Raw genomic sequence first — 17723 nt, forward strand, 5'->3', positions numbered from 1 at the left:
CTTCAGGTTTTCTGCTGTTAAAATCAACTGCACTTTTTAAGTGGTGTTTAACTGTCCTCAGAGCATTTCTTTTGTTGCTCCCGAAAGGAAGGACAGAAACCCCATTGCATGTTTGTATGCAGCTCTGACTCAGGGGCATGGTTGACTAGCTATCAAAAATCCCACAGCTAAGATTTGTCCAATGATGACAGCTCTGCTGTTATATGTACGCGTTTCTCAAAGTCACAAAGCTTACTAAATGCACCTCGGGTGAAAATTCAGAAAACTTCTGCTAGCATGCATAACAAAATGTTATCTCCCCTGAAGTATGCAGACTCCAATATGGACCATGCATTGCAAATAAATGAGCCAACCATGAACTTATACAGAATTTCCAAAGAGTGAAGGGGTTTTGTATACTGGCCCACTAAAGCCTAGTTAAGGTTTGTAGTTGCATTTACATAAACGTTCATAAATGGCAATCATTGCAACCATGACAATTTAAACATGAACAATTGTTGATCTATTCTTACAAACCTGAAACCTTTTATGGTCTCTTGTGCTTTTAATAATACTGCTGCAAATTTAAAGTATGCAAACAGCTTCTTACCCCCATCGTTATCTTTTCCATCTCCACAAGCAGTTTCCATGGAGGTGTCACATCCGGCACCTCTCCAGCCCAGCTGACACACGCAATGCCAACCATTCTGATCCAGCGTGCATCGTCCATTTCCATTACACAAACCTGGGCAACCCTCTGTCAATATAAACAAGTTTCACAATTGAGATTTTTCTTCTGGCTTTTCAATAGTCATAGCTCAGAATGGGACACATTGGGGTAGATCTTGACTTTGTGCAATAGTGTAAACCGGGTAATAGCAAGTCGGCAGCCCATTTTACACCTCTCCCAATTTCATTGAGGTCAATGGAAATAAAAATCGGGAGACTGTAACAAGTCAAGATCTACCCCATTGTGTCTCTCATTCTGTTTCTAACATATATACCAAAAACCACACTCCAAAAATTAATTAGCTCTCTTTAAAGCTCTTCAGAAATAAAGCTGCCAAGTATTGCAATTTATACACCATTGCAAAACAATGTAACAGTGTTGGAAGTTTAATAATTTGCATCAAGGAGCAGTGGACTGGATTTTCCACTCAGTGGGTGAGGGGGAAGTTCTGCAAGCAAAAAATATATCTCGTCACGGTAAGCTTAAATATTCCCACCTGATGTACCCACCAAATTTAAATAAATAAATATCTAAGCAGCAGATTTTTCTCATTGTGGCTAACAATTTTGTCAGACACTGGCAGACTGCAGTGACTGCAAAGACTCCCCGAGTGGTAAGAACTTCTAGGTTTCTCTGTTCATCCACACACTTCAATGTTTTTCCATTGAATGTCAACGTCCAATGCTCGTTTTTCCTTCAGAAATGCATTTGCTTACACTTATCCACAGAAATTTGTACCTGCCACCTGTCTACCCATTCCATTAACCTGTCACATTTTCCTTAGTCTTTTATAGTTCTCCTCACTGTTTGCTAAATTCCCTAAATTGTGTTGACTTTTTTTGAACCCTCCACTCCCTTCGTCCCACCATTGGCAGCTGTGCCTTCCGCTGTCTAGGCCCTAAATTCTGAAATTCCCTCTCAAAACCTCCCAGCCTCTCAGCCTCTCTATCCTCCTTTAAGACCCTTTTTAAGACTTATCTCTTTGACTAAGCTTTTAGTTACCCCTCCTAATATCTACTTCTTTGGCTTGGTGTCAATTTTTGTCCAATTATGTTTCTATAAAGCAGTTTGGACTGTTTTTCTACATTAAAGATGCTAGATAAATGCAAGTTGTTGTTGTTGTTAATTTGCTCCCTATGCCCAAGTCCGAGATCAAAAGTGGACCCAGCATTAATCCCTCGGCTAATAACTTTGAATCTTGCTCCAATCTGGGCAACACCCATTGATCCTAACTCGTTGATTCTTATCCATTAACCAAATTTCTATCCATGCTGCTACATTCTATCCATGCTTCTCCTCCTGCCCCCAAATAATCGTCATAGGTACAGTCGAAGACCTGGGCTCCTTCCTTTCCTTTCTACATGCTGCCTAGTGGTGACATTCATTGCCACTGAAACCGTTACCCATGCCTTGTCACCTCCACACTCGATTACTCCAATTCTTTCCTTGCCAGCCTCTTAAATTCCACCTTTTAACAAATTGCAACTCATTCAAAACTTTGCAATCTGCATCCTACCCCGCACCAGGTCCTGCTCCCCTATCACCTCTGTTCTCATCAACTTTCTTTGGCTCCCCATCCTCCAACACACTCATTTTCAAAGTCCTTGTCCTCATCTACAAGTCCCTCCATGGCCGTGCCCCTCCCTACTTCCGCAACCTTCTTCTGCTCCATATTCTAGCGCATGTCCTCTGCTCTTCTGACTCTGGCTTCCCATGCATCCCTACTCACTTCACTCCAGCTTTGATAGCAAATCCTTCAGCAGTTTTATTACCACACTCTGAAATATTCTCGCTGAATCCCTCTACTTTGCAATCTTTCTAAAGTCTACCAAAAGCTTCCTCAAAACCATTGCTCGCTGTCCAGTTAATTTTGTCACTGTGAAGAACAGTAGCACGTTTTGTGTTAAAGGTGCCATGTAAAAGCAAGCTGTTGTTATTTCTCAGCATCAAGGCCCCGGAATTCCATGTGGTTAGTTGTGCCATGTTTAGTGCAACAGATAACCTCCGAAGCTGTGTGTATTGACCTGGTGGCATAAAAGTTGAGTCCAGTTATCACCTTCACAGCCATAGAAAAAGGTGTGTGGGCAGATGACTGTGGCTGCAGATCCTCAAGCAGTAGATGGCAGAGCTCCCCTATTCTCTCTGTGGTAAAGCACACATTACCACTAAGATCCTCATAAAACCTGTGTTCCTGGTATATTCTTTGGGAGGAGGGTGTGGAGAATAAATATCTTCTGGGGTGCATTGTCTTTAAGTGCTGCCTCATTCTCCTTTCCTGCATCCTCTCTTCTCCTCCTTCATGATAATGGAATACAAAGATTACACAGATCCATCGTTACGAAGTATTTGGATCTACAAACCCTGACAGAGCTACTTGGGCATGTCAGAGAAGATACGCCTTCCCAATGCTTCACCAGGGAGGACTGTGCCCTCGATGTGCCAACTTGTTGTATAAACAGGAAAGTAGTCTTCACATGCTGTAGGTTGAAGGAGCACATGCACAGTGACAGACATGTGCTCAACTTACAGGCCAGCTGGGTGCCAGTGGATGATTATGCATCGTGCAGCTAGTGTTACAATTTTCGTAAGACAGTTTGACAGAGAACATTTTGTAGCAAGAAATATTGGGCCATCTACCCAATACATGGTGTTGTGAGGTAGGGCTCGATTTCCGCACCCCCGATCGGGTGCGTTCGTGGCGCGGAGGCTGCGAAAATCGGGGATTCCCGGGGCGGGTCTGAAGCCTGGCTCCAACCCGCCCACTTCCGGGTGCCCCACTGACGCGCTGACATGTGCATGCAGCCCCTGCATGTGGGACTCCCGCTGGGTGCCACTTAAAGTATTTATTTAGGTATTTCAGGTCGTTTAGAGACCTGATTAACATGATATTTTAGGAGGGGTGGGATTTTGCAAACAACTGGGACTGTTTCCCGTACTGGGGGAAACACTCCCAGTTCAAATGGACGTGTTGCAGCCATCAGCCTGTGGCAGCTGCAAAGGTCCATTTGACAGGTGGGGGGGGGGGGGGAGAGACCCTCACTCATTGCAGGAGGCCACTCTGTCACCTTGGACAAAGTTTGGCCTCCACCACCCTCCTCCTAACAATAAAACTCACCAACTTGCACACTTACCCCGGGGTCCAGACACATGTACCTACCTTGCCCCTCAAATGTACATCTTCCGGATGGGGGCCGCCATAGCTGCAGTCATGACCTCCTCGAAAGACGAACAGCATTACTAGCCTCGCCGGCCACACCGTCCACCTCTGACATGTGGAGCCCCACAACACAGTGCTGTGACACATCCACCTGCACAACAGGAGGGAGGGCAACGGCAGAGAGAGATGCGTCGCAGAAGGCACTACCCTCTCCACAGGGTGTACAGACAGAGGCTCAGCTTCCTGGACCTCTCTGAGCAGCAGTGCACACGGAGGCTCAGAGTCACTCGACATGTAGTCGTGAACATCTGCAGCCTCCTTCATGCCGAGCTGCTCCCGGCTGGCCCGAGCACCACCTTCTTACCTGTCGCTGTCAAAGTCACCACTGCCCTCAACAACTTCTCCGCATCCTTCCAGGGTGCCACCAGGGACATCGCCGACGTCTCTCAGTCGTCTGCACAAAAGAGCCCTGCAAACACACCTACACCCACTCTGCAGTGACACAATGGGTGAATCAGTTGTGGGTCTTCATAATGATCCTCAGGAAAGGGCATTATTGCACAAACCAGACAAGATTCGCAAAGACGTGGCAGTAGTGGTGACAATATAATGTGTTATGTGAGTTGATCAGAAATTAAATATAAGTAAAAACCATGACAAACCCTCAAAACACCCTTGTGCATCCCCTTCATGCTCACAACACGTTTGCCTTACGCTTCCTACTGCACATATGTGATGCAGGTTGAGTGAGACTGACCGTGAAAGAGATGCATGAGAGGGTGAGTATGAGATAGAGCCATGAGATTGTATGAGGATTGGGTTGATTGGTAGTGGCGGGATGAGTACTGGCGAGGTGAGTAAGTGCAGGTAGGATGAGCTTTGAATGGGTGTGAGGAGTGATGTGATAGTGTAGTGTTGGCAGTGCAGAAGGAGGTGTGGGGTGGGGGCGGTGATGTGGCAGACGCAGTGTACTCACTTCGGCTGACCTACTTAGGTTATTGCAGTGCCTCCTGCACTATATGCAGGTGCGTGATATGTTGGTGGTGCAGGTGACCTCCTCTGCCACCTCAAGCCAGGCCTTCTTGGTGGCAGAGGTAGGCCGCTTCCTCCCGCCCGCCGGGGGGAGGATCTCTGTCCTCCCCCTCCTCCTCACTCCATCCAATAAGACCTGGAGTGAGGCATCATTAAATCTGGGAGCAGCCTTCCCTCTGGGCTGCTCCATGCTGTAATTTTGCCTATTTTCTGCAGCATCAGTCAGTGGAGGACTGCCCCTTTAAATAGGGCTCCTCCAGCTGACAGCCTATGCTGCGCATGCGCAGTCCACCCGCTGCGCAGCTTTCCAGCGCGAAACCCGGTAGCACAGGTAAGTGGCTCCAATTAGCCTGCGATTCTGTGCGGAGCACCCCGATTTCACTGGGCGCATTACCCACGCGCCCAGTCGATCCCCCGTTGCGAACCTGCCGGCCTCCTAATATCGGGCCCGTAGTCTTTCCTTGTCAGATTTCAGAAAGTGTGTTATTTGTTATTGCATCTGTTTCCAGCCTTGATCCTGGTTACCAATTGCTGCTGGCAATGGTGCACTACTGTCCTCTAGGTGCATTGCACCCAGCTCATGTAGCAGCACATCCACTTTGCTAGCCATCAAACAGGGAGTCAGGTGCTGTACCACTCTGTCACTTGCCCTCACACTTTGTTTGTGATTCTACATTGGGTTTCCTTTCATCTCATTTTTTCCTGGCACTTCTTCCTTCCTTCCTCTGAGCCTTGGCAAAGGCTGACAAATGTCTCAAACTTATTTTGAAGTGTGCACATTTGTTAGCCTACTAAATTGAGCTACTGGCCAGATTTTGCACATTAGGCTAACTTCCTGCACCAGACCAAAGCTGTGTCGGCAGCTATGAATAATTATTCAAATAAACTGACCCCACAAATTTGCTGGCAGTGGCTCACTGTGTTGTTGATCAGCTTTGTGCCAGCAGTTATGATGTGTTGTTGATCAGCTTTGTGCCAGCAGTTAGGCAGCAAAGCCTAAATTTATGCTGGACTACAAAATCAGACCAGTGCTTTTTCCAGAATATTTCAGCATTTCAGGGTTTGTTTTCGCAAGAATAACATAACAATTGTGTTCTCATTATGGAACTAGAATGATGGAGCTAAAAAGCATCACAAATCATATCTGAGAATGATTCTTTTTTAATATATTGGAAATACTGAGATTTTTAGATCAAAATATCTGTGCAGCTGCAATTCTGAGGAAACTGGGTCATAATTAGAGGTTTGCGAAAATTCGTATTCTGATTTGAATATGTAAAGAAATTATTTTTTTCTAGAGAACACAGTATGTTAAATGCATTATTGATGGTTAGAATTTTAAGTGTTTTAAACTATGCCTGGGACAGAAAGGTCATAATGGATTACTGTTTTGTTGTTGCTGTTATAAACAAACTAATTGTCCAGCTTGTTGCAGAATATTTAAGGTTTGAGTGTCGGGATGGGAAGGTGGTAACAAATTGCATTTAAAAATAAGATTCATCCAAATCTATATCATGTTTAGGCAATATAGAGGTGGCCATGTGTTAATAACTTGACAAATTCATCAGGAGAAGGAATAATTGATAGGTACTTTACAAATATCAACTACATTTTCCAAACTGTATTGTGAGGAATATACAAGTTCTCTCGATTGGTCTCATCTATATCTAAACTGATACGGGATGTGGAGAATAAATTGCCATTTGTACTTTTTTAAGATAATACAAATGTGCTGCAATCCCAGTTTACTAATATTTTATATTAAGATATTGTAAACTCTAATGTGTTGGAGCTCTTGAGAAAATCAAACTGGAAGCAATGATGTATGAAATTTCAGAGTGTGAAGTCAAGCTTTCAAAGTTCAGTCTAACTGAATAAAGGGTTAAAAGGTTCTGTCCTGCGAGCTTTAAATCATTAACAGTGTAATTAATAAGTTATGCACAGCTTACAAACCAATGAAACAGTCAAGGAGTAGAGGACAAACATCAATGTATCAGTGCAAATAAGAGGAGCTTCTGCTCAGTGATTAATTACAGAGGAATTAGCTGCATGTCAATCACTGTTAAGAATTCTTAACATAATAAGTCTGATCAACACTGTTCGGCAGGGAGCTCCCTAATGGCACAGTTGGTAAAGTGTGTAACAGACTTGAAGGCCCTGTTTTGATTCCTGGTCTGTGCTGAATTAACTGATCTCAGCTGGTGCAGCACACGGCAATTGTTCTCAGTGCCTCTGGGCGAGGAAGGGGAAAAATCAACACAGATTCCCACTCCTTATCACTCTCTAGTAATCCTTGCTGGAAAGCACACAGGGACAGGATAAGGTTGTGATGTCTTCCATTAGCTTGCCAACATTCACTATCTAGACTCACACAGTAAGAACTGTCATTTGGGAGATGTCCTTGAGAGCAACCATGGTATCACTGCTTTTGGGAGAGTAATGGGGAGAGTACGTAGATGTGAATGATGAGGGGTATGAGGAAGTGGCCAGAGAAGGCATTGTTGGTGATCAGGACCACGGGACGAGAGAGGCCATATGAGATGATGATTCAAGGAGGTGGCTGTGAATATGGATAGAGTTTATGAAGGATGAGGTTCAGAGAGGATAGGAGGACAATGAATTTGGAGACGGGGAAAAGGAGTTGAGATGGAGATTCAAATCATTGGTGAGGAATTATTTGGTACAAAGGCTGAGGAAGGAAAAGAAAGGAGGATATCTTGAGGAGGAACTTGTGGCAGGAGGCAGGGAGCTTGGAGGACAGTTGACAATGTGGATTTTAAAGGCGAGGCAAGAAGGGTCTAACGGGATGAGGTGCTTGATGGGGGGGGAAGGGTGCCAGAGGAGTAAGGCAAGAGGCCAAAATGTGCCTCCGTGATAAGGGCCACACCAACACTGATTAGCATATTGGCCATCTATTGTCTGGATGTCTTTTTAAAAGAAAACTCATGAGAATACACTTTGTTTTTAAAAACCCAGCATCAACTGGAGGAGGGCTAATTTCAGTGAATTGTAAAGGGATCTGGCCTAGGTGGATTGGAAGCAAAGATTGGGCAGGTAAAACAGTAATTGAACAATGTGAGGCCTTCAAAGAGGAGATAGTTCCAGTACAGACCAGACACATTCCCATGAGGGGGAAAGGAAGGGCATCCAAAGCTAGAGCTGCCTGGATGACTAAAGATATAGAGATTAAAATGTAACAGAAAAAGGAGGCTTAAGATAAATGTCGGGTTCATAATTCAGCAGAGAATCAAGCTGAATACAAAAAGTACAAGGGGAAGTGAAAAAGAAAACAAGAGGGACAAAGACAGTGTATGAGAATAGATTAGCAGCTAACATAAAAGGCAACCCAAAAGTCTTTTATAAACATATAAATAGTAAAAGGGTAGTCAAATGAAGGGTGGGGCCAACTAGGGACAATAAAGGAGATCTTCTTGTGGAAGCATAGGGCATGGCTGAGGTACTAAATGAGTACTTTGTGTCTGTCTTCACTAAAGAAGAAGATGCTGCCAATGTCACAGCAAAGGAGGTGGTATTAGAGAAATTGGATAGACTAAAAGTAGATAAAGAGGAGGTACTAAAAAGGTTGGCAGTGCTCAAAGTAGAAAAGTCACCCGGTCTGGATGGGCTGCATCCTAGGTTGCTGAGGGAAGTAAGGGTGGAAATTGTGGAGGCTCTGGCCACAATCTTCCAATTCCCCTTAGATATGGAGTGGTGCCAGAGGACTGGAGGATTGCAAATGTTACACCCCTGCTCAAAAAAGGGGAGAGGGATAAACCCGGCAACTACAGGCCAGTCAGCCTAATGTCAGTGATGGGGAAACTTTTAGAGACATTAATCAGCGACAAAATGAATTGGCACTTGGAAAAATATGGGTTAATAAATGAAAGTCAGCATGGGTTTGTTAAAGGCAAATCTTATTTGACAAACTTGATTGAGTTCTTTGATGAAGTAACTGAAAGGGTTCATGAGGGTAGTACGGTTGATGTTGTGTAAATGGATTTTCAAAAGGCCTTTGATAAAGTACCATATAATAGACTTGTTAGCAAAATTAAAGCCCATGGGATGAAAGGGGCAGTTGCTGCATGGATACAAAATTGGGTAAGGGACAGAAAGCAGAGAGTAGTGGTGAACGGTTGTTTTTCAGACCGGAGGGAAGTGTACAGTGGTGTTCCCCAGGGGTTGGTGTTGGGACCACTGATCTTTTTGATATATATTAATGACCTGGACGTGGGTAAGGGTATAATTTCAAAGTTTGTAGATGACACGAAACTCGGAAATGCAGTGAACAGTGAGGAGAATAGTTATAGACTTCAGGAGGACATAGACAGACTGGTGAAATGGGCAGATACATGGCAAATGAAATTTAATGCTGAGAAGTGTGAAGTGATTCATTTGGTAGGAAGAATGAGGAGAGGCAATATAAATTAAATGGTACAATTTTAAAGGGGGTGCAGGTACAGAAAGACCTGGGGCTGTACTTACACAAGTCTTTGAAGGTGGCAGGACAAGTTGAGAAGGCTGTTAAAAAGACATATGGGCTCCTTGGCTTTATAAATAGGGGCATGGAGTTATGTTAAAGCCAGGAAGTTATGCTAAACCTTTGGAAAATAATGGTTAGGCCCCAGCTGGTGTATTGTGTCCAATTCTGGGCACCACACTTTAGGAAAGATGTCAAGGCTTTAGAGAGGGTGCAGAGGAGATTGACTGGAATGGTACCAGGGATGAAAGACTTCAGTTACATGGAGAGACCAGACAATCTGGGGTTGTTCTCCTTAGAGCAGAGAAGGTTAAGGGAAGATTTGATAGATGTGTTCAAAATCATGAAGGGTTTTGATCGAGTAAATAAGGAGAAACTGCTTCCAATGGCAGAAGGGTCGGTAACCAAAGGACACAGATTTAAGATAATTTGCAAAAGAACCAGAGGCGACATGAAGAACAAAAACTTTACACAGCGAGTTGTTATAAGCTGGAATGCACTGCCTGAAAGGGTGGTGGAAGCAGATTCAATAATAACTTTCAAAAGGGAATTAGATAAATACTTGAAGATGAAAAATTTGCAAGGCTATGGGGAGTGGGACTAATTGGATAGCTCTTTCAAAGAGCCAGCATGGGCACGATGGGCCAAATGGCCTCCTTCTGTGGTGTATCATTCGATGATTCTATTCTATGATTCTAATTGTGGCTCTCTTTCCAAATCCTTTCTGCTGAAAAATGGTCAAACTCAATCCAGAAAAGTGACACTCCCTTATATGAAAATAGACCTGTTGCGGCAAGTTTTTTTCCTGCACCTGGGGAACGCTAAGTTACTTGGCGTGGCAAAGAGGAAATAAGGCAAAGACCCATTATACTGGGCCTCCACCCCCACTATGCTGCCCCAGATTTCTGAGTGTTTTCAAAATGGCCAAAACAAGGCCTTTGTGTGAAGTCAGTACAGACCTTATGTTAGCATACTAAAGAGGTGGGAGAAGGCATTCTGGGCCCTCCCACCTTACTTGCCATGCGGTAGCCAAGTGGAGAGGTCGGGAGTGCCCCTAAGGTAGATGGCAGATGGAGTATAATGTGGGGAAATGTGAGGTTATTCACTTTGGTAGGAAGAATAGAAAAGCAGAATATTTTTTAAATGGTGAGAAACTGTTAAATGTTTGGCGAGCTCTGGGTGACCTCGTACAAGAATCACAGAAAGTTACCATGCAGGTACAGCAAGCAATTAGGAAGGCAAATGGCATGTTGGCTTTTATTGCAAGGGAGTTGGGGTATAAGAGTAAGCAAGTCTTGCTACAATTTTACAGAGCTTTGGTGAGACCACACCTGGAGCACTGTGTACAGTTTTGGTCTCCTTATCTAAGGAAGGATATACATGCCTTGGAAGTGGTGCAACGAAGGTTCACTAGATTGATTCCTGGGATGAGAGGGTTGTTCTATGAAGAGAGATTAAGTAGAATGGGTCTATACTCTCTGCAGTTTAGAAGAATGAGAGGTGATCTCATTGAAACAAATAAGATTCTGAGGGGGTTTGACAGGGTAGATGCTGAGAGAGATGCCCTGGCTGGTGAGTTTACAACTAGGGGGCATAGTCTCAGGATAAGGGGTCGGCCATTAAAGATTGAGATGAGGAGGAATTTCTTCACTCAGAGGGTTGTGAATCTTTGGAATTCTCTACCCCAGAGATCTGTGGATGCTGAGTCATTGAGTATATTCAAGGCTGAGATAGATAGATTTTTGGACTCCAGGGGAATCAAGCAATATGGGGATCGGGCGGGAAAGTGGAGTTGAGGCCAAAGATCAGCCATGATCTTATTGAATGGCAGAGCAGGTTTGAGGGGCCGAATGGCCTACTCCTGCTCCTATTTCTTATGTCCTTAAGGTGCAAATGGCAGAAGCTCAGTAAATTATTTCCTCCTTAACTAAAATGATCCCGGGCTGTCCCGATGGCAGTGACCAGGAAGGCAGTCGTAGGTCTCTCAAGTGATGTATAAAAGCACGTATTCCAGAGGAAGAATGAAAACTGGACTAATCTAATAATTGTATCTATATTAACTGGATGTGCATGCCCATATATCAATGACTGAAAATCTACACCAAGGCCAAATAATCCATTTTGATTGGTTTGAACCTGAATGTGCAAGTATGAATATAATCTGAGTGTCTACTCACAAACTTACAACTGTGTGTCATACTTATTAGCTTAGAAATTTTTTAGTGCCACTCCCATTTTGCAGGCGTAAATTGGGCCCCTAAGTATCCAATATGGCGGGCAGAATGTGCATGCACATTCCATGCTGAAAGTTGGCCGCCCGCCATATTGGTAAAGACTGAAGTGTAGCCATCCAGGGCCCATGCCTGAATCAGGCATCAGGCAATTTGCCTATGTAAACAGGGGGGGGCCTAGCGCCTGTTTTAGGATTTCTTCCCAAAATTAGGCTGCCCTGAACGCTATCAGTGCCATGCCCGCTGCGTTCAGGATACCAAGTCTACATGCAGCCTAACCAGCAACACTTGAAGGAAAAGACCTGCTAGTCCATTCTGCCCATGCAATACAGTTGTGATGCCGAAATATACACTCCCCACCCCATCCGGAGCTGTGTAATCTCCTCGGAGAGGTGAAAAACCAGGTGAAAACCCAGGTCACTTCGAGGGGAAAAAATCTGGAAAATTCTTCTTTGACCTCCCTAGGTGTTTTTTTTTCTTATTGTTATTGTACTTGTAAAGCCAAGATTTGGGACTGTTGATTATCCCCAAATTTCCTTAATTCACCAAAGGGTCTCTTCCACTCTAATGGATAATGAACTTTCTGCTGTATTGCTAAATAAGCTCCTCTGCAAGAAACTGGATTCATAGTTTTTTTTCTTTCAAACATAAAATTGTTAACTTTACCTCAGGGCCAATCTGTTTTCATCGCTAATCCATTCCTGTGATAACATTTACATCATTTTTGGAGAAAAGATGCATTATCAAATTATTTTAATAGATGAAACCACTTTACTGAGCAACTTTTTAAAAAACTTGTAATGACATATGGAAATCATTGAATTAGATGATAAACTACAAATAAAAGAATAAAAAGGTTGTTCTTAAAATGATCACATCTGGTTACAATGTATTCTTACAATGCTTCATTTACTTTTGATGTTACTAACTACAAATACATGAAATAATAGCAACATAATTTGTATTATATTTGTGCATGTAGTTTAGCTCATTCGGATAATTGTTATTATAGTGGTTTGACAGCAAAGCTTTTGTACTGTTTGTTCAAGGAGATGACAGTACCTAAATCCATTAATGGTAATGCTATTAACTGAAAGAGTTTCCAAATGTGCCAGTACTATTTTATGTTATCTTTTCTTGATAATACCAGTATTTTGCATCATTGTACCCCTAAGTAATTACCAGCTTGCTTTTGAGAAAGAAACCTGTTATCTCCACAATGTAACTTGCAAATTGATGGTCTATAGTAAGATATACAACAATAAAACATAAATGGGGTTAAATTGCATAATCCCTGAAAATGGGCGCAAGGAGTGCGGTACGCGATGAACTTGTGCCCGGTTGTTGCGATGCAGGCAGCATGTAACTTTCGTACTGCATGTTGTTTTAAATGATTGCTGCGTGCAGCCAACACTACCCGCACTGTTGATTGGCTGCACGCATCAGCAGGGGGCCCCCGATATTGTAAGGGGCTCACGCTTCTTAAAGGCAGCCTGCACCTCTTAAAGGGGAGGTGCATTGTGGCTGCAAGAAGTGGTAGGAGTCGTTTGTGAAGTGATTTAGAGCTGTAATACTTTGAAGAATGGCTGCACCAACGAGAGAACGCGCACTAAGGTTCTCTGATGATGCACTGGAGGCCTTGGTGCAAGAGGTGGAGAGGAGGGGCATCCTGTATCCGCAGGGGGGGGCAGGAGGCCCTCCAGACATATGCTCAAGAGGCAGTGGGAGGAAATAGCGGACGAGGTCAATGCCAGGAGCATCGCTCCAAGAACATGGATGAAGTGCAGGAAGAAGTTCAATGATTTGCCAAGGTGAGTGAGTTCAAGTTTCAAGTGGCATATCCTACCAACTGCACCATTAGCCTCATCCAATTCTCACTGCTCTACACCCCCATCACCCATCTACCAACAATCTCTTCAATCAGTACTCAACCAGTCAAATCATATGCTTTATCTCACCCTCACATACGTAGCACTGCTGCAAGCCTCACACCCACAACTCACAGATCACACGTATTGGCAGCTATTCAATCACGACAGCCAAATCACCCAAACATCTTGCAGGACACGAACTGACACACTTCCCTCTTTCTTGCAGGAGAAGGTGGCGCATAACAGTAGGCAGCAAGAAAGGACTAGAGGAGGACAAGTGCCCCTACGTTTTAACTCCCATGGTGGAGACAGTGCTGGACATCATGGGAAGGGACATCACTGAGGCCGTGGCCACTGGCGGCACTGGAGTGATCGATAATGAGGGTCCCTGCATACCTAATCCTCCTTTTCTCTTCCCACTCCTCCCTCATCCCACAATCTTTTCTGACTCACATGCTGCAGATGGTGTAAGCACGCACTCCTTACTTTCTCCTCTCCCCTCACCACAACCCAACCAGTGACCCTTTGTCATTTCAGATACCCAACAACTAGAACCTGCACATCAGAGGAAACAGAGGAACAAGACAGCGATGATGATGAGACACCGTCACTCGAGACTGACACTGTGCTTACTTTAGAGGCTAGGATAGAGGAGGGATCTGCATGTGGTGAGACAACGGGCACAAGTGCGCAGGAGCCAGGGTGGGGGGAAAGGATACCGCAGGTGCCAGCTCGCCAGAGGGCACGGTCGCTCACTAGTTCTGCTGCAAAGGACTCAGATGATGCCTTTGATGGCCAGGCTACAGAAGGCTGCTGATGGGTGTACACAACCAAATGCTTGGTGCACTGCAAAGCTTGCCAGAAAGCCTGCGCACAATGTCAAGGAGCATGGGGGAGTCCAGCTCAAACTTGGCACAGGGCTTTGTGCAGAGCTTGGAGCCCATCCTTTCCCACATGGAACGGGTGGTCGCCCCCATCAGCACACCTGTGGAACCCACCATGATGCAGCATCTGATGGCCAATGTAACAGCTTCCATCAAAGGTCTGACTGCTGCCATCGTGGCTCTGGATACCACTGCTGAAAGTGGCTTCCAGCGTGTCACAGCAGTCCAGCAATCTGTTTTCCAACACATCACCAGAATTGCTGAGGCGCCGCCCCGGGAGAGTAGCAGTGGCTCCATGGAACTCGAACCTACTGTCCTCTCTCAGGATGACTGCATTCCTGCTCCCACCCCTGCCACTCTGCCAGTGCCCTTGCTGTTGCCTGTCAGCCAGCCAGCACAGACTGCTGCAGCCCAGGCCAAGATGGTGCAGTCTGAAGCCGTGCTCTCTAGGCCCAGAGCTGCTCGAGGTCGTCCTCCAAGGCCATCTGCAGTCTCCTCAATTAAATGTCAGCAGCCTTCCACAACCCATTCTCCAGCCACTGGGACAGCGCCTTGTAGGAGCACTAGGAAAGGAAAAGGCACATGAAAGACAGGCACTAAGGGAATGCACAAGGATGAATAATCTCATTTTGTTTGCATAATTTCACGTGTTAATTTATAAATGTGAATTTGAATTTGCATTTGGTGGTGGTTTTTATTTCTGCGATGAGCTGAGGGAGGAACCAATGTGTAATCATAAGGAGGACGATTTGATGGTCATGTGAGAGGGGAAAGGTAAGGAGTGTGAGACTGTTGGTGAACGGGGAGGTGTTGTTGAGGTTACTGGTATCGCTCATTAATAATCTGATCACACAGAGCCCTGCAGACAGGGTCTGTCTACCTTGTAGCCTCCCTTCCTCTTCCTCCACTTCCTGTTGCACTTCCTCTTGCTCATGCTCCTCAGGTTCTCACCTGATGGGCGGTGGCAAAGGCTGTACCCTCATAATGGCCAGGATGTCCAACATGCAGCACATAACGATAAATCTTGATACCCATTCAGCTGAGTATTTCAGGGCTCCTCCAGAGCGGTCTACAGCAGAAGCGTTGCTTGAGGGTGCCTATGGTGTGCTCCATGATGTTCCTTGTGGCAGCATGGCTCTCACCTTAGGCCTGCTGTGCATGTGTGCGTGAGTTCCTGACTGGAGTCATGAGTCATTTCATGAGCGGATAATCCTTGTCATCCAGTAGACAGCCTTTGACTTGCCGTGCTGGTTGAAATACAGGTGGAACAGCGGACTACCGCAGAATGAACGAATCATGACTGCTGCCGGATAGCAGGCATTCACCTGCATGATGCGTTACCTGTGGTCGCACACCAACTGCACATTGAGGAAGTCAAATCCCTTTCTGTTCATGACTATTCCCGAGTTCAGATGAGGAGCACGCATGGCAATGTGCGACCAGTCAATGGCCCCCCGCACCATGGGGAAGCCTGCAATGTGAGCAAAACCTCGTGCTCGCTCCTCCTGTTTGTCTCTGGCAAGAGGGAATGAGATAAATGTGTTCCTCATTGTATAGAAAGCCTCAGTGACATCTCTTATACTGCAGTGCACTGCAAACTGCGATGTTGCTTATATCTCCAGCAGCAGCCTGAAAGGAGCCAGAGCCATAAAAATTAAGAGCCACGGTTACCTTGACAGCCATAGGCAATACTGTCCTTGCCCTGTTTTGAGGCAGCAGTTGACAAATTTCAGTCACGACCACTTTAGTGAACCGAAGACGTCTGATGCACTGGTCGTTGCTGAAGTTGAGGTAAGAGCATTGGTCCCTGAAGACCCTCCGTGGATATGGCCTCCTGCTGAATGCCCTCCTCCTCCTCCTCCCTCTTCCCAGCTTGACCTGCTCTGTGTGGCCTCTCTTCATTCTCCCAGTCATGTTCCATTCCCAATGGAAGCCCTACCAAGCCACCCATGTCTGGAAGCAACTTTTTTCAGCATAATATTTTAAATGACACAAAGAGTACAGCAAAACCAGCCAGACCACTCTCCCTGTAGAGTAATGAAACTTTATCCAAGTAGAGGAAACCTCCAAAAACACGTATAATTACACCAGCAGCCAGAAGAAATAATCCAGCAACTAATATGTCAGTACATCATGATCCCTTTAAATAGCAATGGCGGGGGGAGGTCCTTCATGCCCTTTAAGTCCTGTTCAGCCATGCAAGGTTAATTCTGGGCGTTGGCTGGAGTGTGTAGTTCCAAAATAGCAGCATTGCCTTCAAATCAGCGTTGCACACTGATTCGCATCATAATCCCCCTACTCTGCATGCTGCCGGCCGTCATTAGGTACGTGCACACACATCCCTTTACCAAGATGGTGAAATTCTTGCGCACTTCCCTTTGGAAGTGTGCGCATGCATCTCGGACCCCATTTTCGGGACTTAGGTGTCTGAGTAGTGCCTAAAAAATGGGTGCTGTGCAGCCCAATTTCACCCCAAACACTTTAAGATGCAACATACCTTCTAAAAGCCTCTACGCGCTACAGTTCAGAATGAAACACACATACACAATCTTCTTTCTTTTACATGTTACATTGTTTTGCAGGATTCTGTGTAGTTATCATTCATCAATAAACTATTTATAAAAATATTAAGCAGATAGGCAGCTAACAGACTGAACAGTTATTTTGAGTATCAACAAGCAGATTTCAATATCACAATAAATAATGTTACAATACTGCAATGTTTGTTCTATTTTGAGGATTGTAGTTAAGTATGTTACTCTAATTCTGTTCAGGCAATAATAAATATATCTAGAGATAAAAATAAAAACGGAAATTGCTGGAATACACAACAGGACGGAAAGCATCTATAAAAAGAAAGGATGGGTTAATATTTTGAGGTCAAATCTTGCATCTGAACTGGAAACTCTGACGATCTCTCGGTGTACTCTCCTGTCACATTCTGAGTGAGGGATAGTACTTTTGCTCGCCAACGAAGTGTGTGAGAGTTTGAAACAATTGACCAACAGTCTCAGGAAGCTCAACAAACATTTTTGTAAATCAAATAATTTATGAGACTCTACTGTTGACAGATTATATAACTGTATACAAGTTTCACGGAAGTGAATTTGTGGAATTCTGCACCACAAACACCATTTTTTATTGAGCCTACAGCACCATCAACCTTTGCTCAAGTTCAGCTATTGGAGAAACAGCATAGGTTTAGCAGAAGTGCTGAAGTCTGAGACAGGTGGGTTGGACCACCAATCCTCCAGCTTATTTTTAATTTGTCAAGATGCTACATATATGAATCAACTGTAATTGTTGAACCAAATATGAAAATATCTTCACATTGGACACCTGCATAGTTTGGCAGGTTTCAA

General features: G+C 44.7%; 1 protein-coding gene across 8 annotated transcripts in view; it reads right to left on the reverse strand.

Moving 5' to 3' along the window:
* Window positions 1-17723, reverse strand: part of tenm4 (teneurin transmembrane protein 4) — a 414166-nt gene that overhangs the window by 123603 nt on the left and 272840 nt on the right. For all 8 annotated transcript variants that reach the window (XM_067986263.1, XM_067986262.1, XM_067986259.1 and 5 more), the window contains one exon: window positions 590-736. In XM_067986263.1, coding sequence (XP_067842364.1) covers window positions 590-736 — 147 coding nt within the window. The remainder of the gene's footprint in view (window positions 1-589; window positions 737-17723) is intronic.

Source organism: Heptranchias perlo, chromosome 6, assembly GCF_035084215.1.
Source record: "Heptranchias perlo isolate sHepPer1 chromosome 6, sHepPer1.hap1, whole genome shotgun sequence".
Taxonomy (NCBI): Eukaryota; Metazoa; Chordata; class Chondrichthyes; order Hexanchiformes; family Hexanchidae; genus Heptranchias; species Heptranchias perlo.